General features: G+C 52.8%; 3 protein-coding genes across 15 annotated transcripts in view; 1 reads left to right on the top strand and 2 right to left on the bottom strand.

Annotated features, from left to right (window-relative positions):
* TNFRSF1A (TNF receptor superfamily member 1A) overlaps positions 1-9,979 on the bottom strand; it is a 50,735-nt gene extending 40,756 nt beyond the window's left edge. Inside the window, exons 1-2 of one of the 3 annotated variants that reach the window (XM_055280971.2) lie at positions 9,872-9,979; positions 6,982-7,451 (exon numbers count right to left, since the gene is read on the bottom strand). In XM_055280971.2, coding sequence (XP_055136946.2) covers positions 6,982-7,451; positions 9,872-9,886 — 485 coding nt within the window. In that variant the 5' untranslated portion in view covers positions 9,887-9,979. Of the gene's footprint in view, positions 1-6,981; positions 7,575-7,947; positions 8,040-9,871 lie in introns of those variants that run through there. The other 2 variants (XM_055280969.2, XM_055280968.2) reach the window with 2 other exon arrangements.
* LTBR (lymphotoxin beta receptor) lies at positions 7,774-24,706 on the top strand. Of its 11 annotated transcripts, none has more exons than XM_055280983.2 (11): positions 17,188-17,730; positions 17,864-17,960; positions 18,298-18,423; positions 18,504-18,656; positions 18,795-18,836; positions 19,351-19,447; positions 19,633-19,730; positions 21,659-21,766; positions 22,062-22,087; positions 23,237-23,465; positions 23,795-24,706. In XM_055280983.2, the coding sequence occupies exons 1-11, from the start codon at positions 17,635-17,637 to the stop codon at positions 24,070-24,072; spliced, it is 1,350 nt and encodes a 449-aa protein (XP_055136958.2). In that variant the 5' UTR covers positions 17,188-17,634; the 3' UTR covers positions 24,073-24,706. The 11 variants fall into 11 exon arrangements, with proteins under 11 accessions (XP_055136964.2, XP_055136967.2, XP_055136963.2 ...); XM_055280982.2 differs by having other exon boundaries at positions 18,795-18,857; XM_055280989.2 differs by lacking the exons at positions 17,188-17,730; positions 18,795-18,836 and adding an exon at positions 7,774-8,209.
* Positions 20,040-26,968, bottom strand: part of VAMP1 (vesicle associated membrane protein 1) — a 77,708-nt gene continuing 70,779 nt past the window's right edge. The window contains exons 5-6 of the mRNA XM_055281010.2: positions 21,875-22,100; positions 20,040-21,762 (exon numbers count right to left, since the gene is read on the bottom strand). Of these exons, the coding sequence (XP_055136985.1) occupies positions 21,976-22,100 (125 nt within the window). The 3' untranslated portion in view covers positions 20,040-21,762; positions 21,875-21,975. The remainder of the gene's footprint in view (positions 21,763-21,874; positions 22,101-26,968) is intronic.

Here is a 26,968-nt window from a genome sequence, read left to right as displayed (position 1 = left end):
TCTATCTCAAAAAAAAAAAAAAAAAGAAAAACTTTAAACAAATTAAATTTAACTTGAGTTTCACTGAGCAAACAATGAACCTTGAATCGAGTGCCCCCCCCCCAACCAGAATAGGTTCAGAGTGACTCTGGGGGCTCCTGCATGATTAGATAATATTCGTGGACAGGAAAAGGCAAGTGACCCACAGAAAACGGAAGTGAGGTACAGAAACACCCGGATTGGTTACACCCCCAGCGTTTGCCTTATTTGGACAAGGTTTGAACAGTGGGCTGCCTTTCGTTGGCCAAAACTCTGTGATTGCTATAAAGGTAGGTTATAGTGTGTTTACATATCTAGTTAGGTAGCAGTTCACTATGCACGAAGAAACCTTTAGGCCAAACTTAAAAAATGTAAAGAGGCAACTTTAGGCTAAAACTTATTTAACATGATTTAATCTTCAGTGTAACGCAGTATACTGTTAGCCACTGTTAGCTAACACAATTGTCATTCTCTTTCCCAGGTGAAAAACCTGAGGCATGATGACTTATTCCAGTTGGCACAGCTAGCAAATGGGTCAGACAGCACTCCAACCATCACACTGCCCTCTGGTCTGTCCCTGCTACCTCTGGCTATTTTAGGAGGGCCACATGGTGCCCCAGAAAGAGCACCCGAGCCAGAATCTCTCTGAGATGTAGGGCCTGGTGTTTCAGCCACACACTTTCTGTCTATGTAACTCTGAGTAAGTGATCCAGCCTTTCTGAATCTCAGTCTGAGTTCCTTATCTGTAAAATGGGCATAACACTAGATCTGCCTACCACGTGAAGCTCTTGGAGGGTAAAGTGAGAAAATACTCAGTGACACAAAGTGAAGAGACCATCGACTATTAGGAAGACACAGAGGAGCCAGGAGCCCAGGAAAGTGAATTGCCTTTCTCAAGGTCACACAGAAGAATCCAGATCCCCCACTTGCCTGGAGTTATTTCCACCATATCCTGGCTGGATCTCCCTTTCCACTCCTTCCCCAAGCTGGCTCAAGTCCCTTCTGCCTCCTGCTCCTCCCTCTCTCTCATCACCACTTCAATCTGGTTGTCACTTCTCTGGCCACACTCCTCTCCCCTGGGGAGCCCCCATGCCATCTCTGTGCCCGGCTTTCTCCTCCATGCTGCTACCCTATGCACCTCCCTTCTGCCTGGCCTCACTGATGAGCCCCTCACTGAGCACAGCCTGGGCTCCCAGCCCTTGATCCCACACACACACCTGTGACAAGGCCTCCATAGGGCCTCGCCTTCACTCTCCCAAAAGGTCTACTGCTCCTCTTTTTTGGCATAAGATAAGACAGAATGGCCAGGCGCAGTGGCTCACTCCTGTAATCCCAGCACTTTGGGAGGCCGAGGCGGGCAGATCACGAGGTCAGGAGATTGAGACCATCCTGGCTAACACAGCGAAACCCCATCTCTACTAAAAAAGTACAAAAAATTAGCCGGGCATGGTGGCGGGCACCTGTAGTCCCAGCTACTCTGGAGGCTGAGGCAGGAGAATGGCGTGAACCCGGGAGGCGGAGCTTGCCGTGAGCTGAGATTGCGCCACTGCACTCCAGCCTGGGGGACAGAGCGAGACTCCATCTCAAAAAAAAAAAAAAAAAAAAAAAAAAAAACTCCCTCCCTGACCCCGTAATACTGGAAATTCCTATAGCAGGAGGCAGAGCCTTTGAGATGACACCTAGAGCTAAGAGAATTGACCACTAAACAGAAAGCACACTGAAGACATCTGATCTTGTTTTGAGGAGACCAGTGGCTAGAGGGAAGGGATAATGAATGCCCACAGTGGGTTCCTCCAGACAGTCCAGCCCTTCTAGCCTTGACCTCCTCCTCAGGTCATGCTCACTGCCCTCACTCCCATCTGCTCTGGCAGGCAGCCCTACATTGGAGGGTGAGTCAACCCTTACACAGTTCCATTGGGCAGGCATTATTTTCTCCATTTTACAGTTGAGGAAACTGAGGCCTATCAACTAGGCAAGTTCCCTAGGGTCACTCAGCCAGGAAGGACTGGAGCCAAGATGTGAACCCAGGCCTATTCACTCCATGGCCCCTGCTTTTTCCACTGTGCCTGCCTCCCAGTTATGAAGCATCTGGGATCAGGCAGCAAAACATCCTTTCTCTGCAGCTGGCCCTCTCCCCACTAGCCCCTCTTCTGTGTCCAGGACAGACCAGCAGGGTGCAAGGACCCTGGGAGACTTGGAGGCTGACACCCTGCTCTGTCCTCCTCTTCCCTCCCTCTTACCCCCGGTGGCCTCCTCTCACAGAAGAGCCCATGCTCACCCTGACAGCCGTGGGACCTGCCCATGCCCCATCCCACACGGAGGCCCTACTGGAGCACTCAGCCAGCATTCCCAGATTACCAGGCAGAGCTGGGCACAGGAAATGCACCAACTTCCTCTCCGCAGTGCTCTCTCCCACCTCCAGGGACCACCTAGAAGCCTTGACTTCCCCTTCTTTGGCCCCTTCCCTAGCCCCGTTCTCCACCTCTCAGCATCTCCAGCCTTGTCTCCCAGGGGGCTGTGAGCACACAAGCCCAATGGAGTCCTCCCCACAGTCGACCTCTACAAGCTCAGCCCGCACCAGAGTGTGTTCACAGACAGGTGCTCCAAACCCGTGAGTCCCTCTGAGGACAGACGCCAGGTAACAGAGATCGCCCCACTAGAGCCTGTTCTGAGCTCTCAGATCATATGTGGAGTTCAGTGCACCTGAACTGATAGCCAGAGGAAGGAGGAGACGTCTTTAGGGTTGCTTCAAAGACACAGAACCAGAACCAGAGGGCAGAAGTTATCACAAGGTAAACTGTAGCTTTACCTAAGGAAGAGCTTTCTTATTTTATTTATTTTTATTTTTATTTATTTATTACGACAGAGTCTTGCTCTGTCGCCCAGGCTGAAGTGTAGTGGCGCTACCTCAGCTAACTGCAACCTCCACCTCCCAGGTTCAAGTGATTCTCATCCCTCCCCACAGGTGCACGCCACCACACCCGGCTAATTTTTTATTTTTAATTTTTTGTATTTTTGTACAGGTGGGGTTTTACTATGTTGCCCAGGCTGCTCTTGAACTACTGAGCTCAAGGGATCTGCCCACCTTGGCCTCCCAAAGTGCTGGGATTACAGACGTGAGCCACAGTGCCTGGCCAGGAAGAATTTTTTAATAGCATCTGCCACAAAGGTAGCAAGGTTCCTGACATGAGAAGGATCCAACCACCGTGGCAGGGTTAGAGGGGAGTCAACTCTTAAGAGTCCAGGCTTTTTTCCTGCCAGCCCTGCTGAGCAAAGCCTGGTGTCCAGACTGCCCAGGGAGTGCAGGGTCTGCCCGCCCTGTCAGGGGACCGCAGGCAGGGACGGCCTCCCTAGCTCAGGGCTTTCCCACCCTCCCCACAGGAGCTGTCTCTGGGAAATTGCCCCTTGCTTCACCCACTCCTGGCCTCCTGCTGTGCCATTTCCAGGAAAGAAGCTACCATGACCTCCTTCATTGTTCAAGAACCCCAAGTTCTTAGGTCCAGCCTAAAACGTTCCTGGGACTGGATGAAAAATATGTCTGTGGGCTGTTTTCCATGACTGTAGGTATGACTGGCCCTCTCCTTTCAGTGAAAAAGCCCTTTGTTGACCAGATAGAAAGGGGCTGCAGTGGCCAACCCTTCCCTTTGGACTTAGCACTTCCTTGCTTAGTCTGAAAGGTCTTCAGTGCTTTGTCCCCTTTCCTTGAAGTTAGAAAGCAGCACAGAGTCCTGCGTGTCCACTTTCCTCCTCTCTGCTGGTGGCGACCCTCAGCAGGTAGGCAGTCCTGGGCAGCTCTGCCTCACTCGGGTTCCTCTAACTCATCAACCGATCTCCTCGGTAGGAGTCACTCACTGCGCTCCCGCTCCCGGTGATTCACTCTCTGGGGCTCATTAACCTGTTTACCTCCCTGCCTCTCTCCCGAGTAGGAGTGGCCCTGGATCCCTCCCTCCTGCACGCCTGACAAATTGTCCTCCAATGACTGCTGCTCTGCCCGCTGGGCTCCCACCATCTGCCCCTGAACCTGGGTGGTCTTTGCCTGATCCCTACTTAAAGTATAATGGAAAAAAGAGCTTTGAAATCAAACACACTCGGTTTGTGACTCAGCTGCTAACCTGAGATGCCCTGGCTTTTCGTTGGACCGTGTCGGGGGTGGGGGGGTGGGGGGGGCAGAGGGGGCGGGGGATGATTTTTGAGTCCCAGTTTCACCACTTGCTGTCTGTCCGAAGTTGAGGCAGTTACTTAACTCTCTGGGCCTCAGTTTCCTCATCCATAAAATAAGAGTAATCATGATACCTACTTCCAAGGTGTGTTGTGAGAATTAAATAATTTAAAGCAGAATCATTTGATTTAGATTCATTTGTAAAAAGTCTGGCACATAAATATATACAAACGTTATTACTGTTTTTTTTTTCTTTGAGACTTTGTCTCACTCTGTGGCCCAGGCTGAAATGCAGTGGCGTGATCTCGGCTCACTGCAGCCTCGGCCTCCTGAGGTCATTCTCCTGCCTCAGCCTCCCACGTAGCTGGGACTACAGGCATGCGCCACCACGCCTGGCTGATTTTTGTATTTTTAGTAGAGATGGGGGTTTCACCATGATGGCCAGGCTGGTCTTGAACTCCTGGCCTCAAGTGAGGGGCTCTTTTAAACAACCTTGTTTGGGCTCCGTCCCAGACCCCTCAATGCCTGCCTTGGCCTCCCATAGTGCTGGGATTACAGGCGTGAGCCACCACGCCCGGTGGTTATGTTTTAATTTAATAAATAAATAAATAAATAAATATGTATGTTCCTTTGCTCAAATTATTTCCTCTTGCCAAGCCTTAATTTCCTCATCTAAAAAAATGGGAATAATACTGCCCACCTCCCTGGACTTGTCAGTATTAAATGAGAGAGTGTCTATAAAGCACCCAGTTTTAGGGTGTAGCACATAATGTGACTACAAGGTCAAGTGCATAGTGCTTGGTGGGTGTTGAATCTCCTCCCCCTGTGCTGGGGAGCCTTCCCCGACTCCTCTCCTCTCCTAGGTGTTCTCTCCCTCCTGACTCCACAGCAGCCCTTCAAGAAGGAGGGATTCTTTCTGTGCAGATGGCTGCCTCCCAGCCTGCAGGCCCCAGAGGCAGGGCTTATGGCTTCCTTTCCCCGGCTTTTTCCTGGACTGTCTAGGGCCCTGCATCCAGCAGAACCTAAGAACTGTGCAGGCCTCACCCGATTCACCCCTGCCCTCCCTCTCCATCTCTCACTGACATACTTTCAACCACAAATATTTATTGAGTGCCCACTGCCCCGCCTGCTGTCCTTCCCCTTCCTGCTGGGTCCCTCCCCTCCACCAAGGCCTAAAGGGGTGAAGATGTCTGCAGGCACCAGGGGGAGAAAAATGAGGCTAAGGGGAAGGATCCCAGAGAGCTCTGAAATGAGATGGAAGCCACATCTGACTGGAAATTTCATTCACTCAAAGCCCCACATCTTGGGTATTAAAAAGAGGCAGAGTTTTGGGATTAGGCGTAAACAGGATGAGTCACAGCTCAGTCACTCTCTCTGTGATGTTGTGACTTGCCTCTCTTTGCCTTAGTTTCCTCAACTGTAAAATAGGGATAACAATAGCACCGGCCTGGTAAGATGTGAGAATGAAATGAGATACCCAAGACACCTTCGCAGTGTCTGTGCACAAGGCAGCCTCCTAAGGAAATGGTCCCTACCTGGGACATTATACAGAGGTTAATCAACGAAATGGCCCGGCTTTTTTTTTTTTTTCTTCTCCAGGACAGGACGTCCCACCCTTTCTTAGTCCGTAACACACCTTTGGACATGATGGAATATATGCTCCACCCACAGCATGACCAAGCCCCAGCATCCATAATCGCACACACACCAATCTGTGCACACACACACTCACACCCATAAAGATTTTACACTCCTTGAAGGCACACTAACTCACCATTTTTATCATACTTATCCCAGTGTGCCACAGTTACTGGCTTATATGCCTGTCTCTGCTATCTTATTTTATCTTTCTGTCTCCAGAACACAGCAAACTACCTGGCCTTCAATAAAGGGCTTATGAATTATTCATGAATCCATTTTGCCAGGTGCCTAGCCCTGTGTCTGGCTTGACGCAGGTGTCCCCAAGGTGTGGCATGGCTGAGTGAATACAAATAAAAGGTATATAAAAACACTCAGCCCTGCCCTCCTCTCTTCTCCAAGCTTACCACCCGCTCCGGTTTCCAGACCCAACATTGGCAAAGAGCACTGATGAAACCCAAAACTTCAGGACACACCCAAGCACGTAAAGGTCAGGCACCTGGGCAGGTCAACAGTGCAGCATTTTAGCCTGGGTCTTCTGGGGGAACAGCTTCACAAGGGGCTGCTCTCTAGCCTGACCCATTCTCCTTGTTCTGTAAGGCCCCTGCCCCCAGCCTTTGGGCTCACTTGCAGCCCTAACCTCCACAATCCCCCACTTTGCTTTCTCCATAACAAATTCCCCTTCTAAACAAAGACTGACAGCACCCACCTCCACAGCACCTGCACGGTCTCGCCTCCCCTCACCTAGCCTCGCTCCTCCATCAGATGCTCCTGCTGAGGTGGATGAGGCCTTATACTTTGCTGGCATCTTGCTCCAGAAAAGGGATGCAGCTGAGCACACCCCTGCCCTTTTGCAAGCACTCCCTCCCACTTGCAGAAGGGAGAAAGGAATGGGAGGGAAGGAGAAGAGGGGGCAGGGGAGGGCAATGCTGCTCCAACAACCACACTCTGGGTGAGCCTGGGGTGCTAGGATGGCTCCACTGGGCAGGGACGCCAGTCCGGCAAGCTGGAGGCTCCTCATTTTGCCAGCAGGGAGCTCTACCTGGGACAGGGGTGTCAGTTCCCACCCACAGGTCTGAGGCTCTGCCTGCCCAGCGAGCACCTCAGCACCCTGGACTACCCTTCCAGGCGCAGGCGCCAGGGAAGGGGCAGAGGGACTAACCGACCTGTAGGGATTGAGGGTGCAGATGGTCACTGCGGGGAAGACGAGCTTGTCCGAGTTGAGGTTGATGTTGAGGCTGACAGGGTAGCTGAAGTACTCTCCGAAAAGCAGGCCGAATTGCCAGTACATCATGCCAAAGGTGCAGAGCCACAGCACTGCCCAGAAGGCCGTCTTCATGCGGTTATGCTGGGAGCACACCAGGCGGATGGCGCCGTGGATGGTGGTGTTGCTGCAGAAGAACTCGAAGAGCTCTCGGTAGGAGCGGTGGAACTCGATCAGGGCCTCCTCCTCCGCCGTGGGCTGCTGGGGTGCCGCAGGTTCGGGGCCCAGCCCCTGCTCCTCACGCTTGTCCCCCTTCATGAGCCCTGGGGTGGGCTGTGGAGGGCTAGAGTCCTGCTCCTCCAGCTTGTTCCCCTCCATGAGCCCTGGTGTGGGCTGCAGAGGTCTAGGATCCTGCTCCTCCAGCTTGTTCCCCTTCATGAGCCCCGGAGTGGATTGGGGAGAGCAAGGGTCAGGGTCAAGGCTGAGCTCTGGGCCCTGAGTGCCCTCTCCCATCACCCCTGGAACCCGAGTGAGGCTGCCCCTGACCATGCCCATGTCCCACCCTGCGCCCACATTCTCCCACTCCTCCCTCCCTCCTCCACCTTTCCTGGAGCCAGCAGACCTGCGGGAGTTGGGGCCAAAAGTGCCGGAGCTGGGCTTCCCTAGAACAGCCTCTCCTCTGCTTCCCTGATAGGGCCACCTTTTGGTTTTTGTCCTAGCACCTCCCTTTCTGTCTCTGCCCTCTTCCTTTGGTCTTCTTCCTCCAGGATCTGTGTCTCAGCTCCTGCCTCTCACTCCCTCTCTATCTGCCTTGTGTTTCTCTTTGGGTCTCTCCCAGCTCTTCTCTTCCTGGCCTGGCTCCTCTCTCTAATCCTGCCTCTCTTCCTCTTCCCCCCTTGCCTTGCCCCCTCTCACTCTAGGCCCTCACCTCCAGCCTCTGGCCCTGACCTCGAGCTGTGTCCTGATTCTGTCCCTGCCCCAGGACTGCAGGGCTCCAGGAGGTCTGGGCTGCCTCCAGCTTCCCACTCCCAGGTTGCGGCTGGACTGGGACTGGTTCCTTTCCAGTTGAATCCGGCAGCCAAACCTCTCCTCCCCCTCACCTGACAGGTGCAGCGGCCTGGCTGGGGAGCCCGCCCGCCGGCCGGCCAGGGATGGAAGCGGCAGGAGTCTCATTAGCATCTCAATTAAAGGTGAGCAAGGTGGGGGGAGGGGCTGAGGAGGAGTCAGAGCTGGGAGTTTGCCAGAGGAAGGAGGGCTCCCGAGGGCAGGTGAACTGGGAGTACTAGGCCTGAGAAGGCGGACTCCGGGCAGGGGCTTTGGATGCAGACAGGCAAGGAGGCTGGGGGACAGGATGGCAGGTGAGGGGCAAAGATCTGAACAAGTAGAAGGATCCTGAGCCCACAGCCAGGAGGGCAACACAAGGAGAAGGGGCCAGCCAGGCTGAGAGGGCCTGGGTGGGGAACCCAGAGGACAGGAGGGCAGAAAAAGGGAGACAATAGAGAGGGCAGCAAAGGACAGAGAGATAGGGATGGAGGAGGGGCACTGAGTGAGCAGAGGCAGGTGGGGGGCGGTGGTGGGGGCAAATAGAAGGAGCCAGCACCAAAGGGAGTCTGTCTCCAGGAAGGAGAGCAAGGGGGGAGTCCCAAGTGTGCTTCCAGGAGCTAGAGTCTCAGCAAGTGGGCAACCCTCCAAGGGCACCCACAGGTCAGCCTCACCCTCAGGCCCTGCAGAGAAGAGAGAAGAGGTCTCTGCAAGTCTCCCCGCTCACTAAGTGGGAGGAGCGCACTCAGGTGGAGCGCATCTGCCTCCTCCTCGTCCCTCCTCTTTCCTGCTGATTCTTCACCACCCCCTCCAACCTTGTCCAGACCCGGGAGGGGCCCAGGTGAAGCTGGGGGCTAGGCGGGGCCCTAGGACATTCTGTTCCTTTTTACACCTTGGCTGCCAGGCCAGGAATGTGTAATCGCCCCTGTTGTGGTCACGGAGTTGCAGGAATGTGGGCAACCAAAGGCAGCGTGAGGGCCAGGCAGGACACTGTGGGCACAGACCCGGAGCGCAGGAAGAGGCAGGGAAAGCAGGCACTGAAGGTGCAGGGAGGATGTGGCCAGGGCTGGAAAGGAAGAGGGTGGGCATGGCGCACGCCTGGACAGGCCCTGGGAGGAGGAGAAATTCATTGATAGGGGCTATATATTTCTCCAAAATCTCTTTCCAAACTTTATGCAGCAAAAGGATAAGGAGTGGAGTGCCAAGTGGTGAGCAAGGAGAGGAGGGTCAGAGAATCAGACCCAAAAAGGGCTGGAGGAGACTCGGGAGAGCCACCCACACAATCCAGGCCCTGCACGCAACAGGGAGGGCTGCCGCTCCCTCGCGGGCCCCACAGGAGGCAGCCCAGAGGGCAGGAATGTGGTCACTGGCTTGTCCTGCCTCCCTCCACAAGCCAGCAGACAGAGGCCCAGCCTGAGCACTGATACACACTGGGGGAGGAGACAGGCCTGCAAATAGGTAGCTGCAATACAATAAGATAAGGTTTCCATTTGTACACTTTACAAGATCATCTTTAAAAGGGACTTCCAACCAAAGTGCAGATCTCAGATTTCTCAGAGATAAGAGAGAAGAGCCAAGAAATAAGAGCCAAGGGTTAGGGGAGCCTAGAGGCTCACTGCAGGAGCCTCAGGAAGCCTTCCCAGAGAATGTGTCATCTCTGCTCAATCTTGAAGAGGCAAAGAAGAGAAAAGGCGGTACTCCAGGCTCAGGGTCCAACCTGGGTTGTGGCTTCCTCTTGCGGCTGTCTCTTGTGACTTCTTAAAGTGAGAGCTGGTGTCAACCAGGATTCCAAACCAGGTTCCCTTGCTTACCTTGATACTGCTCATGATACCTCCCCTTGGAAGGGACAGCTGGATTTTTCTTCATTGTCCTAATGAAGAAACTGACCCTTCCCAAGGATAAATCAGTTTTCTGAGGTTAGAAAACAAAATAGGAGCAGAGCTATAAACAGAATTCAGAATTCTCCTCCTCCTCTGGGGTTATCTACTTAGCGCTTTTGCCATTTACTTCCTGAGACAGACTCATGGGGGCTCGGGGCTCGGGTGCACCTGGATGTGAAAGTCTGGAAGGCCTCCCTCACTCCCACACGGAGCCCATGGATTCGGCCGCTCTCTGGGCGCTGGGTTATCTCCTTGGCTCTCTGAAAAGGTCTCTGCGCTGTCCCCACGGCCCCACAGATCCCAGAGACCCCTAGAAACTCCAGTCTCCCTTGAGCCAGGTCCTTATATTGGGCATGGTCCTCCCTGCAAATAAGGTGCTCAGCACCCTGGCTGTTTGATCTCAAAGGTTCTGAAAAGCACCTCCCTGCCTTTTCTATTTGCTAGCTCATGCCTGAAATCCAACCACTAGCTTAAGGCAGCATGGCAAATAGTTTTCGTATCAAGGGCTCTGTGAAAAGAATTGCAATGCCTGGTCTGGGCTGAGCCAGAGGGTGGTGACCCTGCCACGTCCTGCCGGGTATGGGAGTGGCAATGCGAGCCTAGTGCTGCAGCATTGTAGACCCGGAGTGGGCTGGAGAAGGCTTGGTGTTGTGAGGAAAATAGAAATCTGAGACCTGCACTTTGGTCAGAAGTCCATTTTAAAGATGATCTTTTAAAGTGTACAAATAATGCACAAATATGTTTTTGTCACAGTACAATTTTTCAGCAATACAGAAGTATATAGAACAATAAAAGCTTCCCTTTGTCCCCTTCCTTTCCCTCCCCCAAGGGGAGCCACCGTAATTTGTATATCTGTCTATATCTTTTTGTGTGCCTTTATAAACTTACATGTATTTTTAAAAAACAAAATATATAGTTCTTTTTTATAAGAGGGACCATGCTATAGGTATGTTTCTACAACTTCCATTTTTGCTTTTATTTTCTTATTTATTTTAGAGACAGGATTATGCACTGTCCTCTAGGCTGGAGTACAGCAGCATGATCATGGCTCACTGCAGCCTCCAACTCCTAGGCTCAAGCAGTCCTCCTGCCTCAGCCTCCCAAAGTGCTGGGATTACAAGTGTGAGCCACCATACTCAGCCCCTATTTTTGCTTTTAAGCTATGTGACTTTGAGAAAGGCACTTGACCTCTATGGGCCCCGGTGATCTTACCTGAGAAAATGAAAGGGCAAGAAGGGATGGGGAAGGCAACCCAGATGGGCACAAAGACTTTTTCCAGCTGATCTTGCATCTAGCCCCCTGCTTCATGCATGGGGGTACTGAGGCCCACAGAAGCAAAGTGACTTGGCCACAGTCACCCAGGAGTTAGGGGTGGGGTCAGACTGAAAACTGGGCCACTCCTTTCCAAGCCCAGTTCTCCTTCTCTGACTTTGAGAGAAGTACAGTTTTGTTCTAGAAGAAGTCAAGAGCTTTGTAGACTCTGTCTTGGAAGGACCGCTTGCCTTCCCAGGACTACCCCCAGACTCCCCCAGAGCCCCAGCCCTTCCCACCAACCCAGGGCTGCCTTCCCCTCCCAACACCAGCTATCCTCTAACCCTGTGGTGTGGCCATAAAATATGCACGGCTGCAGGGAGAGAAGTGAAACCAGAGGGGCTGCCGTGGGATGAGGGTTATGAGTGCAAAGGGTCTTCCTGCCTCTTGTTCTCCGTGGACAGGAGATGACGGAAGTAATCACTCCACCCTCCTAGGGAGAGCCTATCTCTGCACTTACCACTGTTTACTATTATTTATTATTATTATTTACTATTATCCTAATGTATGTGTGTTTGTACATATGCATCCGTTTGGGGTCCCTGACTTCCCGCAACACAAGGACAGAGACCAGGCGTATTCATCTTGGTGACCTCAGTGTCTAGTGGTCACTGTTTGCCACCCACTCTGCAGAAGACAGCAGAACTGGCATCTTTGCTAGTTTATCTTTGACAGAGTGGGATATGCTACGAGAAAGCATCTGCAAAACTTCAAACATCCTAACTTCCTCTGACAACCCATTTATTTGTGGTCTATTAATTTATCTAAATTTTCTTCACTTTTCCCTGTTCACTTCTATCCTTTCCAGGATAAGAATCAGTTACTTAGTTAAATGCAACTCTTTATTCTTACTACTTGGAGCTAATTAGCCACTTCACAATGGGGGCTGCCCACTGTGGAAGACAACAGTCCTTTCAGCTGCGCTTATGTGGTACAGATTTCTCTTTCATTTAAAATGATGGACCAGAAAAATGCCACTTTTCATCTAGTCCCCTGGCAGTTTACTTAGAAGTTCACTACTAGAAGTTGGCCAGGCACGGTGGCTCATGCCTGTAATCCCAGCACTTTGGGAGGCCGAGGCAGGCAGATCATGAGGTCAGGGGACTGAGGCCATCCTGGCTAACACGGTGAAACCCCGTCTCTACTGAAAATACAAAAAAAATTAGCCGGGCATAGGTGGTGCATGACTGTAGTCCCAGCTACTCAGGAGGCTGAGGCAGGAGAATGGCGTAAAACCAGGGAGGCGGAGCTTGCAGTGAGCCAAGATTGTGCCACTGCACTCCAGCTTGGAAGACAAAGTGAGACTCCATCTCAAAAAAAAAAAAAAAAAAAAGAAGTATCGCTTTGAGTGAAGACAAGGTTTATCAACCTTGGCACTATTGACATTTTCAGCTGTATCATTCTTTGTGGTGGGACAGGATGATTCCGTCCTATCTACAATCCTGGGCATTGTAGGATGTTCGGCAGCATCCCTGGCTTCCATCTATTAGATGCTAGTAGCACCTCCTGAGTCACTGTGACCAAAACATCTCCAAATTTGCCAAATGACTTCTGGGGGGCAAAGGTGCCCCTATTGAAAAGACTGGGTTAAGGCATTGTCACCACTGAAAATGCAAACACTCTGGAAAAGGACAACCCTCATCAGTTATGCACTTCTGGGTGTTTGCCAGACCATTTCCAAGAGCACTAGTCAGCTAAGAGCAGAGTGGAGAAGAAGAGAGAAAGAAAAAGCATTTAGAAGAATCCATTCCTGGCCGGGTGCAGTGGCTCATGCCTGTAATCCCAGCACTTTGGGAGGCTAAGGTGGGCGAATGACTTGAGGCCAGGAATTCAAAAACAGCCTGGCCAACGTGGCAAAACACCATCTCTACTAAAAATACAAAAATTAGCCGGGCCTGTTGGCGCATGCCTGTAGTCCCAGCTACTCAACTTGGGAGGCTGAGGCCAGGAAAATCACTTGAACCTGGGAGGCGGAGGTTGCAGTGAGCTGAGATTGCATCATTGCACTCCAGCCTGGGCGACAGACTGAGACTCTGTCTCAAAAAAAAAAAAGAAGCAGAAGAATCCATTTCCACCAACCCCCTTTCTGGATGCCTCATGGGCCTGTGGAAAGAAGGCTCTCTCAGCAGCTCCTTCGGAAGAAGGCCTGGGAGAAGAGTCCCACCCTCACACACCTTCTAGGAGTCCTGGGGTGCTTGGTCTAGGTCTGGTGTTGCCCAGCGCAAATCAGTCTCAGGAGACTCTGGTGAAAAACACAAAAGGAAAGGAGTAAAGGCAATGCCCTGCCCGCGGTGAACCTGTGGATTTCTCACCCCTGGGAGTCTCCCTTTATCCTCCTGGGGATGGCTGGGCATTATAGTAGCCATTTATTGGTAGGATTTGTCTTTTGTGATCCAGCTGGGAAACAAGAAACACCCTAAGTCTTTCAAACAGAAGAAGTTTAACACAGAGAACTGATACATGGGTGATGGAGGAGCTGAGAAGCCAATGGGAGGCAGCTCAGACAACAGCAGAGCAGGAAGCAGCTACCATCTCTAGGCCTGGAAAGACGGCAGGGTGATGTAGCATCAAAGACCAAGAAGCCTCCAGAGCCATTTGGCAGGAACTAAATAGTGTGGACTACTGGTAGGAGATGGGATTATGGAAGTGGGGAAGGAAGGAAGACAACCAACTGCAGGTGAAGCCAGAAAGCAGAGAGGGGAGAAATAGCCTGGCTGCTTCTCTCCTCCCACCCCACCTCCATCCCACAAACCTGCAAGCAAACCAGTAGCTGACTGACACAATAAAGAGGCACACAGAAGGCCGGGCGCGGTGGCTCACGCTTGTAATCCCAGCACTTTGGGAGGCCGAGGCGGGCGGATCACGAGGTCAGGAGATCGAGACCACGGTGAAACCCCGTCTCTACTAAAAATACAAAAAATTAACCGGGCGTGGTGGCGGGCGCCTGTAGTCCCAGCTACTCGGAGAGGCTGAGGCAGGAGAATGGCATGAACCCGGGAGGTGGAGCTTGCAGTGAGCCGAGATCGGGCCACTGCACTCCAGCCTAGGCGACAGAGCAAGACTCCGTCTCAAAAAAAAAAAAAAAGAGGCACACAGAGATAAAGCGACGGGGCCAGGATCAAAACCCAGATCTCAGGGCTCGTTCCTTAGGGTGTAGAGAGTCCGTGAGGGCTGAAGCACCAGCTTAGGGCTGGCAGCAGAAAGAAGCATACAGTCCAGCCAGCTGGGGTTAAAAGGGGTCTGACATAGTGGTTACCTGTGAAGCAGGAAGCTTTGACTGGGAAGGGCATGTAGCGAACTTTTGTAGTGCAAGGAACATTTTGGGGCCGGGTGCTGTGGCTCACACCTGTAATCCCAGCACTTTGGGAGGCCAAGGCGGGTGGGTCATGAGATCAGGAGTTTAAGACCAGCCTGGCCAACATGGTGAAACCCTGTCTCTACTAAAAATACAAAAATCAGCCAGGCGTGGTGGTGGGCGCCTGTAATCCCAGCTACTCGGGAGGCTGAGGCAGAGAATTGTTTGAATCCAGGAGGCAGAGGTTGCAGTGAGCCAAGACCGCACCATTGCACTCCAGCCTGGGCGACAGAGCGAGACTCTGTATAGAAAGGAAAAGAAAACAGAAGAAGAGAAGAGAAGAGAAGAGAAGAGAAGAGAAGAGAAGAGAAGAGAAGAGAGCCGGGCGCAGTGGCTCACACCTGTAATCCCAGCACTTTGGGAGGTCGAGGCGGGCGGATCACGAGGTCAGGAGATCGAGACCATCCTGGCTAACACAGTGAAACCCCGTCTCTACTAAAAATACAAAAAATTAGCCAGGCGAGGTGGCAGGTGCCTGTAGTCCCAGCTACTCGGGAGGCTGAGGCAGGAGAATGGCATGAACCCCGGGGGGCGGAGCCTGCAGTGAGCCGAGATCACGCCATTGCACTCCAGCCTGGGCGACAGCAAGACTCTGTCTCAAAAAAAAAAAAAAAAAAAAGAGAAGAGAAGGGAAGGGAAGGGGAGGGGAGGGGAGGGGAGGGGAAGGGAAGGGAAGGGAAGGGAAGGGAACAGAGACGTTCTGGAACAGTTGGGGGATATGCAAGAATACACAAAAGTGAAGACTCTCTGAGCTGTATCTGTAAGATCAGTGTACCTTATGTGTTTCATTGTATTATATGTTACACTTCTATTAAAAGAAAGGGTCTCAGCAGCATAAGACAGGGTGGGGAAAAAAAGAAAAATAGAAAAGAGAAAGAGTCCCTGTCTTTTAGAGTAAAGTCCTGAAATATTTTCAAATGAAATGATATGATGTCTGGGATTTACTTCAAAATAATCATGAGGGATTCGAAGAGTGTTGCGTTGGTGGGGGAGGGGGTATACAGAATAAATGAAACTGACAGCGAGTTGAAGCTGGGTAAGGAGTATATGGGAGACTCCCAACATTACTTTTTCTCTTTTGGTATATTATCTTGCATGTGGAATTTCCACAGTAAAAAGTAAAAAGAAGAGAGAGAAAAAAAGACCTAGGGTCACTACACACACATTCCTTTATGCATTTAAGAGCTCAGTGGGGACTGTCATCCCAGCCCCCAGCGCTAGGGCCCTGGAAGGCTCAGCAGCCCCATGCAGTGCACGCTGTTCTGATACTTCTGCCCTTTCCAGTCATCTTTGGCCCACCTGTACAGTGAGCTGCCTGCACCAGGTGAGGGAAGAGAGGCTCACAGAGTTAAATGCCTACAGCCTAGGCAGGTCCTTTCCCCCTTTTGTGACCTCTCCTCCCCTTGCACACTTCCCATCACCTGCACCTGTCCAGACATCAGACCTGAAGTTAGACAGACCAGTGTAAGGATGAGTGCTGAACAGAGTCCTTCAGGGAGGGAGATGGTGCCCAAGTGACCTCTCTCAAGAGAAGTTAGCCCCTCATCCCAAGGGAGACATCCCTGAGCCACAAGGAGGTGGCAGGACTGCTGGAATGAGTTGGGACCTAGACATCAGGAGACCCAGACTGTAGCTGGCTCTGCGGTGGACCGGCTCTGTGATGTGGCCATCACTCGTTTATTCCATAAATACCTATTGGGCACATGGTATGTGCCAGACTCTGCTAAGCATGGGGAACACACAGACTTGAAGATTCAGCCTGGGCCATGGCGGCACTCACAGCCTGGTGGGAAGCAGACAAGACAGCCAGGTACAGAGGGCAGTCTTCATGGGGACTGTGCAACCTAGGGCAGAGGACGCCTTCCAGAGCCTCAGTGAAGCCTCAAGGACAGGTGGGAGTTAGGAAGACCAAAACTTGGGGACCAGAGAACCACGTGTAAAAGGGGGCAGCTGCAAGTAGCTCCACGGGTGGATGGGCCATTGGGTTGAGGGAGATGGGAGGATGAAAGGGGGCAGGAACCAGACCAAGCCACCCTGGAATCCCGGTCCCCTTATGTATCACCCTTAGCCTCCCTCTCCATGCTTAAGGTGAGGGGGCTGGACTGCGTGGGCTCTCAGCTTTCTCCAGTTCTAAGGGGTTTGAAGGTTCATGGGCAAAGAAGCCAGAGCAGAGGGCCTGAGTGCCCAGGTCCAGCCTGCTGGCCCCAGGACTCCCCTCCGCATATCCTCCCCCTCTCTTCGGGAGGGAGGTTCCCTGAGGACAGGGAGCAGGGCAAGCTGCACAGCTCTCAAGGGTCTCCTAGGTGACCTGTGCCCACTCCTGTGCGGATTGGGCTGGGTTGGTAGCGTGGGGGGCTGGCTGATTTGCTAGTCCCTTCTAATTTGTCTGAAAAAGTCCCACAGTAGGGCAGGACAACAGGGGAGGAACCCGGGCATCTGCCAGCCGGCTCTCCTTGGTCTCAGAGCTGCTTCTGCGGCCTTGCAGTCCCTGCGCCCTGCCCTCTCCATGACTGCCCGTCCTGGGCCCCGCACCCCGCTGTCCCTTGCGCTCTCTGGAACTCCTCTGCTCTCCCTGCGAGGCTTGTCCAAGAGCTGACCCCGGGCCTGCCGCCCTTTCCTCGGCTGGATCAGGGCTGTCCGCAGTCCGCTCTCCCGATCGGGCTTCCGAAGAAGGGAGGAGGCCGGTTCCGGCCCCACGGCCCTCACGTGCTTTCCCGGCCGCCCCTCCCGCCCCGCATCGAGGCAGACAAGCCTGTTCCTCTTCCCTTGGCTGCGATTGCGACAGGCCGGCCTGGCTCCCAGCGCTCCCTGTCCCCGCCCCGCGGCCAGCTCGCTCCACTCCCACTTCCTGAGCTCCGCCGTGGGAGCCCTGGAGGCCCGGCCTGGCCGCTCCCGGCCCTGGGGGGCACATCGGCCCTGAGTCCCGTCCCGGGCTCTGGACTCGGGCTGCTGCCGCCACCGCGGGCGTCGGGCCTCCTGCCTTCCTCCCAGGCCCCCACGCTGCTGGCCGCCTGGCCGAGTGGCCGCCATGCTCCTGCCTTGGGCCACCTCTGCCCCCCGCCTGGCCTGGGGGCCTCTGGTGCTGGGCCTCTTCGGGCTACTGGCAGCATCCCAGCCCCAGGTGGTGAGGAAGGGGCCTGGTAGGAGTGGGCGAGGGTGGGGAAGAGGGATCTGGGCAGCCTACGCTTCATTCCCTCTGCCCTCCCAAGCTGACCCCTGACTAATTCTTCTCTCCTCTTCTCCATCTCCCTTTGAAGGTACCTCCATATGGGTCGAAGAACCAGACCTGCAGGGACCAGGGAAAGGAATACTATGAGCCCCAGCACCGCATCTGCTGCTCCCGCTGCCCACCAGGTGAGAGGCAATGGCAGGACGAACCTGGGCCTCGGAAGTGGGTCACGGGGGCTCCAACCCCCTTGCGGCCTCAGAGGGAAGGTGGGCACTGTCCCCCAGGAAAACTGGCTGCTGGAGACGAGCGTGGGAAACCCTGGACATCACGTGGAGGAGATGGGACTGGCCCTCCCCACTGGGCCTCCTCTTTCCTTACCTCACTGAGAGGGAGCTGGAGGGCCACGGGCAGGATGATGGCGGGCCAGAGAGACCGAGGGAAAGGCCGGGGTCACACTACGGGCCGCGGAGGTGAGGGTGGAGCCCTGCCTCCTGAGGATCGACTGCTCCACTCACGTTCTAGGCACCTACGTCTCAGCTAAATGTAGCCGCATCCGGGACACAGTTTGTGCCACATGTGCCGAAAATTCCTACAACGAGCACTGGAACTACCTGACCATCTGCCAGCTGTGCCGCCCCTGTGACCCAGGTGAGTGGGGATGTGCCTGCGGGGGGGGCTGGATCCCCTGGAGCTCGGCCCCTCCCTGAGCCCTCCCGTCTCCCCACCAGTGATGGGCCTCGAGGAGATTGCCCCCTGCACAAGCAAACGGAAGACCCAGTGCCGCTGCCAGCCGGGAATGTTCTGTGCTGCCTGGGCCCTCGAGTGTACACACTGCGAGCTACTTTCTGACTGCCCGCCTGGCACTGAAGCCGAGCTCAAAGGTCAGAGGTCCCTGAGGGGCTGGATGTGAAAAGGAGGCTGGGTGCCAGGGATCTCAAGTGGGAGCAGGGAATATGGTACTGTGTCCACGGCGACCCCCCAGATCCTTGGCTTAAAATTTCTCTTCTCATTCCATGCAGAGGCTCACAGAAGGGTTCTGGAGGGACATGGAACTGGGGCAGGTGCAGGGGGCACAGGAGGGGGTTCTTCTCAATACTGGGAAGCTTGGGCAAAATGGTAGGCAGGAGGCCTGGTGTGGTGGCCCACGCCTGTAATCCCAGCACTTTGGGAGGCTGAGGCAGGCAGATCACGAGGTCAGGAGTTGGAGACCATCCTGGCTAACACGGTGAAACCCTGTCTCTACTAAAAATACAAAAAATTAGCTGGGCGTGGTGGCGGGCGCCTGTAGTCCCAGCTACTCGGGAGGCTGAGGCAGGAGAATGGCGTGAATTTGGGAGGCAGAGCTTGCAGTGAGCCGAGATCGCCCCACTGCACTCCAGCCTGGGCCACAGAGCGAGACTCCACCTCCAAAAAAAAAAAAGGTAGCAAAGCAGAGCTTGGGAAAGGTGAGAGCTACAGAATGGGGTGGATGGGCACGGAGGAGGCCATCCTGAGGCTTAAAGGAAACTCACAGCCCAGCAAAGGGCTCCTCCCTTTTGCTCATTCACCCTGGCTGGCCTGCCTTTCTCTTGCCAGATGACGCTGGGAAGGGTAACAACCACTGTGTCCCCTGCAAGGCAGGGCACTTCCAGAATACCTCCTCCCCCGGCGCCCGCTGCCAGCCCCACACCAGGTGAGTGTGGCCCCACCCATGCTCCTTCCACCCTCTGAGACTCCTGAGCTGCTAACAACCCCCAGCCCCTATCCTTGACACCATGGACTTGACCCACCACTTTCAGCCTCCCTGCATGCCCACTGGAGTCGGGACACTGGTGGGCCAGGGCAAGAAAAGGTCATCATCTCTTTTTTCCGCTGCAGGTGTGAGGACCAAGGTCTGGTGGAGGCAGCTCCAGGCACTGCCCAGTCCGACACAACCTGCGGAAATCCATCAGAGCCACTGCCCCCAGAGATGTCAGGTGAGGGACCAGGGCTGAGGGACACAGGGGGGGTGCCTTGGAAAATGCCTTAATGCTCCACATCTTAAAAAAAATGGGGAAAAGATTAACCCTTCCCTCCCAGAATTGGGGCAAGAAGAAAAGTTCCTTACAGAAAAAATTGGAATATCTCTAGGCTAGTTTACACACACACACACACACTTTTAAAATTATATATACTGTAATACTATGTCAGGGAACACGTCCCACACTGAGATGTAATGATAACTACTATTGTCATCATTTTGGGCATACCAACATCACACAATCCATTAACTAGACCAAACCCTCTTTATTAGACTATATACTTTTATTATTAGACAGAAGATTCCCATTTGACTCTTTCTTGACTGTTTCCTGTGGATTGATTGGCTTGCTAGCCTAGTAGATGACTACAGGTTGTTTCTAATGACTGTAACATCACCAATTGGCAGAAGGTTCACTGTGTGTGTTGGGCACTCTGTAACCACTTTACATTTACTAACTCATTTAATCTTCTTAATGGTGCTATGAAGTAGATTCTATTATCATCCTCACGGACTGAAGGAAGAAACCTAGGCTCAAAGAGGTTAAGTGACATACTCAAGATCACCCACCGAGGTGGTCACTGGTGTTATCAGAACCTGTACTCAGGTTTTCTTACTCCAGAGCTCACGTCATAATGCATGCACTATAGAAAATTAGAGACTTCAGATAAGCAAAACTAAAAACTCACCCACAGAGCCACTACCTGGAATATCCACTCTTTACATTGTGGTATATATCCTCCCAGACATTTTTCTATGCATGTTTATACATACTGGGTTTTGTTGTTGTTTAACTAAAAGTGAAGTAATTTTAATATTTCATAACCTGATTTTTTCATTCCACAATCTAAGTATTTTTCTGTGCCCTGTTAATTTTTAACTATGTATCAAATACAACTGGCATTTTAGAGCTGGAATTTTAGAGAGTGTGTAAGCTAACCTTCTCATCTTATATATGAAAAACTGATGCTCAAAGAAGTGAAATGACTTAAAAGTCACACAGCTGGGCAGGAAACCATGGCCCAGACTCCCAGTCCAGTTTCTCCCCAGGCCTCCCATCCCATATTCCCTTAGGCTACAGATTTACATGAATGAGAAGAGGCAAAATGCCCAGCATAGAAATGTGCAAGTCCTCCCGCCCTTCCCCAGGCGTAGCTGATGGACACTGGAGGCTCCATGCTATTGCTGGCAGCGCTGGAACCCAGAGAAAGAGAAATTACCCACTGCTACAGATCACAGCTGGAGAAGCTGAACTCCAGCCTCTCTTTCTCTTCCCCTCCTAGAACCTGCCCTGAGCAAAGGGGGCGGAGAACTTGCAAGCCCTGCTCTACCAGGCGGCCACAGGCAGTTCTGAAGCAAGGTTCCCTACTCTCTCACCCCTGTAAACACCCCCGCAGGTACAGGTACAGCAGGGCAACCTTAGCTCCTCTACAGCGGCCCCTCTGTACGATGGCTGAGGCCACAGAAATGTGGCTCTAGCCTGTGTCTGTTTACAACTCCAAGCCCCACCCTTCCCTACTGTCTCCCAATCCCACTTCCAGACCTTGCAAATCAACTGCCCAAGCTCCTATCCTGCACGTGCAAGCCTGCCCAATCCTGGTCTCTGAGCAGGAGGGCACCCACACCACCCCCAAACATGCCCATCCATGATACAGTCTCTCCTGGCTGCCAAGAGGTCTTCAAATCCAACTTAGTTCCCCCTCTCTATAACCCAAGGGAAGTTTCTCTCATTCTGCCTTTAGGAGCTGCATTGTGGCTACAAGGAAAAAAGCTGCTCCCTTTTCTCTGTCTGGGTTGCCCAGGGATCTGGAAAGCTATTCCTTCTCCTCCTCCCCTCTGCCCTTCTTGGGGCTGTGATCACCCACCTGTCTGCTGTCCTGGCAGGAACCATGCTGATGCTGGCCATCCTGCTGCCGCTGGCCTTCTTTCTGCTCCTTGCCACCGTCTTCGCCTGCATCTGGAAGAGCCACCCTTCTCTCTGCAGGAAACTGGGTAGGAAGGGGTCGGATGCAGTGGATGGGTTGGCAGTGGGAGCCGGAGGGAGGAATATTCAACTTCCCCGGTGCAACCCTCCACACCCTCAAGACTCCCAATGCCTACCCCCAACATAGACATCCTTATCTTCATCCAGCTGCTTATTCTGAGGCGGGAGATGAGAGTGACGGTGGCTTGTTCCTCTGGGCCCCCGGGTGGTCAAGTTGCTACACATTGTGCTGGGGTGTGGAGGCTGAAAGGCTAGGTCTGAGGCCTGCCGGGGAGCCTACACCCATTTCGTTCTCCATTGCAGGATCGCTGCTCAAGAGGCGTCCACAGGTAATGGCGGGGGCTGAGAAGGCAGCAAGAAGGGGAAGAGGTGATGAGGGTACAGGGTGGAGCAGACAGGAGGAGAGTCTGCAGGCTGACTCCACACTCATTCATTCATTCAACTGATGATTTACTGAACATGCCATGTACCAGGCACTGTCCTAGGCACTGTGAGCAAAACAGTACCTCGTGAGCTACTGTACAGCAGTGAGCAAAACACAGTACCTCGTCTCCTGGAGTTCACATGCCCATGGAGCAAGAATAAAGTTAAACTATATATATCAGGTGGTATAATTGCTAAATAAAGCAGGGAAGGGGTCAATGAGTGACAGTGGCAAAGGATGGGGGTATTTTAACAGAGTGGACAGTGAAGGCCTCTCTGAGAACCTGATGTCTGAGTGGAGAGCTGAAGAAGCAAGGAGCCAGCCATGGGGTTATCTGGGGAGAAAGTGCTCCAGGAGGAGGGAGCATCCAGTGCAAAGACCCTGAGGCAGGGGGCATGGGGAGGAGCAGAGGTGGGTGGTGAGTTGCCAAAGCATGCGGTGGGGTGTGGGAACTAAAGAAAGATGAGCCAGCCTGGGCAACACAGCCAGACTCCAGCTCTACCCAAAATGTTGTTTCAAGTTGGCCAGGTAGGGCCAGGTGCAGTGGCTCATGCCCAAGCTCCCATCCTGCACGCACAAGCCTGCCCAGTCCTGGTCTCTGAGCAGGAGGGCACCCGCACCACCCCCAAACATGCCCATCCATGATACATGTAATCCCAGCACTTTGGGAGGCCAAGGAGGGTGGATCACCTGAGGTCAGGGGTTTGAGATCAGCCTGGCCAACATGGCGAAACCCCACCTCTACTAAAAATGTCCCAGCTACTCGGGAGGCTGAGGCTAGAGGATCACTTGAGTCCAAGAGTTCGTGAGCCTGCAGTGAGCTATGATTGCACCACTGCACTGTAGCCTGGGTGACAGAGCCTGACCCTGTCTGGAAAGAAAGAGAGAGAGAAAGAGAGAGAGAAAGGAAGGAAGGAAGGAAGGAAGGAAGGAAGGAAGGAAGGAAGGAAGGGAGGGAGGGAGGGAGGGAGAAAGAAGAGGGAGGGAAGGAGGGAGAGAGAAAAAAGGGTCTGGGGCCCTCGTCATTGTTTGGGTCTCCATCTCTTTCCTGCAGGGAGAGGGACCCAACCCTGTAGCTGGAAGCTGGGAGCCTCCGAAGGCCCATCCACACTTCCCTGACCTGGTAGAGCCACTGCTACCCATCTCTGGAGATGTTTCCCCAGTATCCACTGGGCTCCCCACAGCCCCAGTTTTGGAGGCAGGGGTGCCGCAACAGCAGAGTCCCCTGGACCTGACCAGGGAGCCGCAGTTGGAACCTGGGGAGCAGAGCCAGGTGGCCCACGGTGAGCCTGGGGCAGGGAGAAGAGAGGAAGGATGGGGAAGGATGGGGAGGGAGGGATGGCTGGCAGGGAGAGACTGTGGGCCAGATGACATAAAAAGACCAAAACAGAGGCAGACAGAGATTCTGCTGCCAGTCAGTGTCACAACTAGAGAAGAGAGAAGAGACTGGAAAACCCAGAAACAGAGAAGTGAACACAGAAGCTCAATAAACCAGCAGCAAGCAGGAGAGGGGTGGGGCCAGGGGAAAGGTGAGAAGAAGGCAAGAATTCAAGAAGCAGGGGGCCTGAACTGGGGGCCTTCCTTCCTCAACACACTGCCTCCCTTCCTACAGGTACCAATGGCATTCATGTCACTGGCGGGTCTATGACTATCACTGGCAACATCTACATCTACAATGGACCAGTACTGGGGGGACCACCGGGTCCTGGAGACCTCCCAGCTACCCCCGAACCTCCATACCCCATTCCCGAAGAGGGGGACCCTGGCCCTCCCGGTCTCTCTACACCCCACCAGGAAGATGGCAAGGCTTGGCACCTGGCGGAGACAGAGCACTGTGGTGCCACACCCTCTAACAGGGGCCCAAGGAACCAATTTATCACCCATGACTGACGGTGTCTGAGAAAAGGCAGAAGAAGGGAGGCACAAGGGCACCTTCTCCGTTGAGGCCGCCCTGCCCATGTGAGATTCACAGGGGGGCTGAGTAGGGCCCGGGGAGGCAGAGCCCTAAGGGACTAAGGCTCAGACACCTCTGAGAGCAGGTGGGCACTGGCTGGGTACAGTGCCCTCCACAGGACTCTCCCTACTGCCTGAGCAAACCTGAGGCCTCCTGGCAGACCCACCCACCCTCTGGGGCTGCTCAGCCTCAGGCACGGACAGGGCACATGATACCAACTGCTGCCCACTATGGCACGCTGCACCGGAGCACGATGCCGAGGGAGCCGCCACACAGTCACCTGCAAGGACGTCACCGGGCCCTCTAAAGGATTCGTGGTGCTCATCCCCAAGCTTCAGAGGCCCTTTGGGGTTCCACACTTCACATGGACTGAGGTAGACCCTGCATGAAGATGAAATATAGGGAGGACGCTCCTTCCCTCCCCTCCTAGAGGAGAGGAAAGGGAGTCATTAACAACTAGGGGGTTGGGTAGGATTCCTAGGTATGGGGAAGAGTTTTGGAAGGGGAGGAAAATGGCAAGTGTATTTATATTGTAACCACATGCAAATAAAAAGAATGGGACCTAGATAATTTATTTTCTTGGGATTTATACAGAAACACTATTCCACGGAGACAATCTCAAAGACAAAGGTCAAGACACTAAAATATAATCCCATAAAGATATTTCAGTGAGGAACTGGTGGGCATAGTCCAGGTAATAACAGTCTCGTCAGTGATGGCTGACAACGTGCCAGGCAGTTGTGCTCTGTGGATGTGTCCTGGAGCCTGTACTGACTCCACACTGGCAAAATGGACATGGGTAATGCTGTGGGTGGAACTGTGTCCCCCTCCAAAATCCATGTGCTGAAGCCCTAACTCCCAGGACCTCAGAATGGGGCCTGCTTTACAGTACTAACTTATTTCATCTTCACAATAACTCCATAAGGTAGATACGATCCCCATTTAACAAATGAGGAAACTGAGGCACAGAGCGGTAACTTTCCTAATTCAGCTGCAAATGACAAAGCTGGGATTTGCACCTAGTTCGTCTGGCTTTTAGAGGCCTCTTAGGGGAAAAAAAAACCTTCATATACCACGCCCTTCCAGAATTTCTTTGAACGGGTAGAATGGTCTGGCCTTCTCAAGTAATCAGATCTCTTGCATGTTCCGCAGGTGTTAAGTCTCAGTCAACTCTCAAACATCCGGCCACACGCAAAGTGTAAAATGTTCTCCAAGGTTGGTTGAAGGGAAATGTGTGCACTTTTTTTTTTTTTTTTTTTTTTGAGACAGGGTCTAATTCTGTCACTCAGGCTGTAGTGCAGTGGCACTATTATGGCTCATGGCAACGTTGAACTCCTGGCTCAAGGGATCCGCCCATCTCAGCCTCCCAAGTAGCTGGGGCTATAGGTGTCTGCCACAATGCCCGGCTAATTTTTTATATTTTTAGTAGAGATCAGGTCTCCCTGTGTTGCCCAGGCTGGTCTCGAACTCTTGGGCTCAAGCAATCCTCCTGCCTTGGCCTCTGAACATGCGGTGATTACAGGCGTGACAGCCACCGTGCCTGACCCGAGGTGTGCACTTTAGACATAAAATGAGAGAGGCCAAGTTCACATTCTGTTGGTTGTTGGTGAACAGAAATCTAGGCTGGCCTCCTTTTGGTTCACAAAGAGTATTTATGATTTCTACTTTTTTGGTTTCTTTTTGTCTTCTTTTATTTTTCCCCCCAAAAGGACTTTAAATCTTCTCAAGCCCTCTTATTAGTAAATGTTTGCCCCTCCCTGCCCCCGAATTCTCTCCTGTGCTCCCTCCGTAGAGAGGATCTTAGCTTGCAGGACTGTTAGGGAGCTGCTGCCAGCCGGCTGCTCCTTCCATAAAAGGCCACTGTCATGGGTCTGATATGAAGAACTCTGCCGTTGGGGCTCATCAGGGTGGGGCGGCTGCAAAACACACACCTCAGAAGGCGTCTGATCCGATGGAGTGGATGGGTCATTTAAGGTTGACTGTGAAAATATCACATCCAACTTCCTTTTTTGAAAAGTAAATAATGGTGAGCTGTATCTTTAAATAAAGTTAAATCCTCCTGCCCCTGCAATATGCTGGGGCCAGACCTCATGAATTCTTAATACTTGTTCTAATGTGTTTAGACAAAAAACAAATTTTATACATCTTTTTCAACAAAATAAAAGGAGGAAAATATTTTGAAAGAAATGATGCTAAAGCACAGCCCTTTGTGACACCATTCAAATTTATGCTTATACCTGCCTATATTTTTTTAGAGACAGGGTCTTACTGTGTCACCCTGGCTGGAGTGCAGTGGTACAATCATGGCTCATGTAGCCTCAGCTCCTAGACTCAAATGATCCTCCTACCTCAGCCTCCCACGTAGCTAGAGCTATAGATGCATGCCACCACACCTGGCTAATTTTTTAAAAAATTTTCTTTTTTAAGAAATAGGGTCTTGCTATGTTGTCCAGGCTGGTCTCAAACTCCTGGGATCAAGTGATCCTCCCACCTCAGCCTCCCAAAGAGCTGAGATTGCAGGTATGAGCCACTGCACCCAGGCTGCCTAAATTAATTTTCTAGGACCGCCATAACAAAGTACTGCAGACAGGATAGCTTAAGCTGCAGAGATTTATCTTCTCACAGCTCTGGAGGCTGGAAGTCAGAGGTCAAGGTGTTGGCAAGGTTGGTGTCCTCTGAGGCCTCTCTCTTTGGCCTGCTAATGGTGGCCTTCCTGCCACCTATGTCTTCACACGGTCCTTCCTTTGTGCATGAGTGTGTCCTAATCTTCTCTTAGTGGATGAGGGCCCATCCTGATGACCTCATTTTAACTTAATCACCTCTTTAAAGCCC

This window comes from Symphalangus syndactylus, chromosome 5, assembly GCF_028878055.3.
Source record: "Symphalangus syndactylus isolate Jambi chromosome 5, NHGRI_mSymSyn1-v2.1_pri, whole genome shotgun sequence".
Classification (NCBI taxonomy): domain Eukaryota; kingdom Metazoa; phylum Chordata; class Mammalia; order Primates; family Hylobatidae; genus Symphalangus; species Symphalangus syndactylus.
Note: the sequence above shows the minus strand (reverse complement) of the source record. Positions and strands in the feature narration are given on the sequence as shown.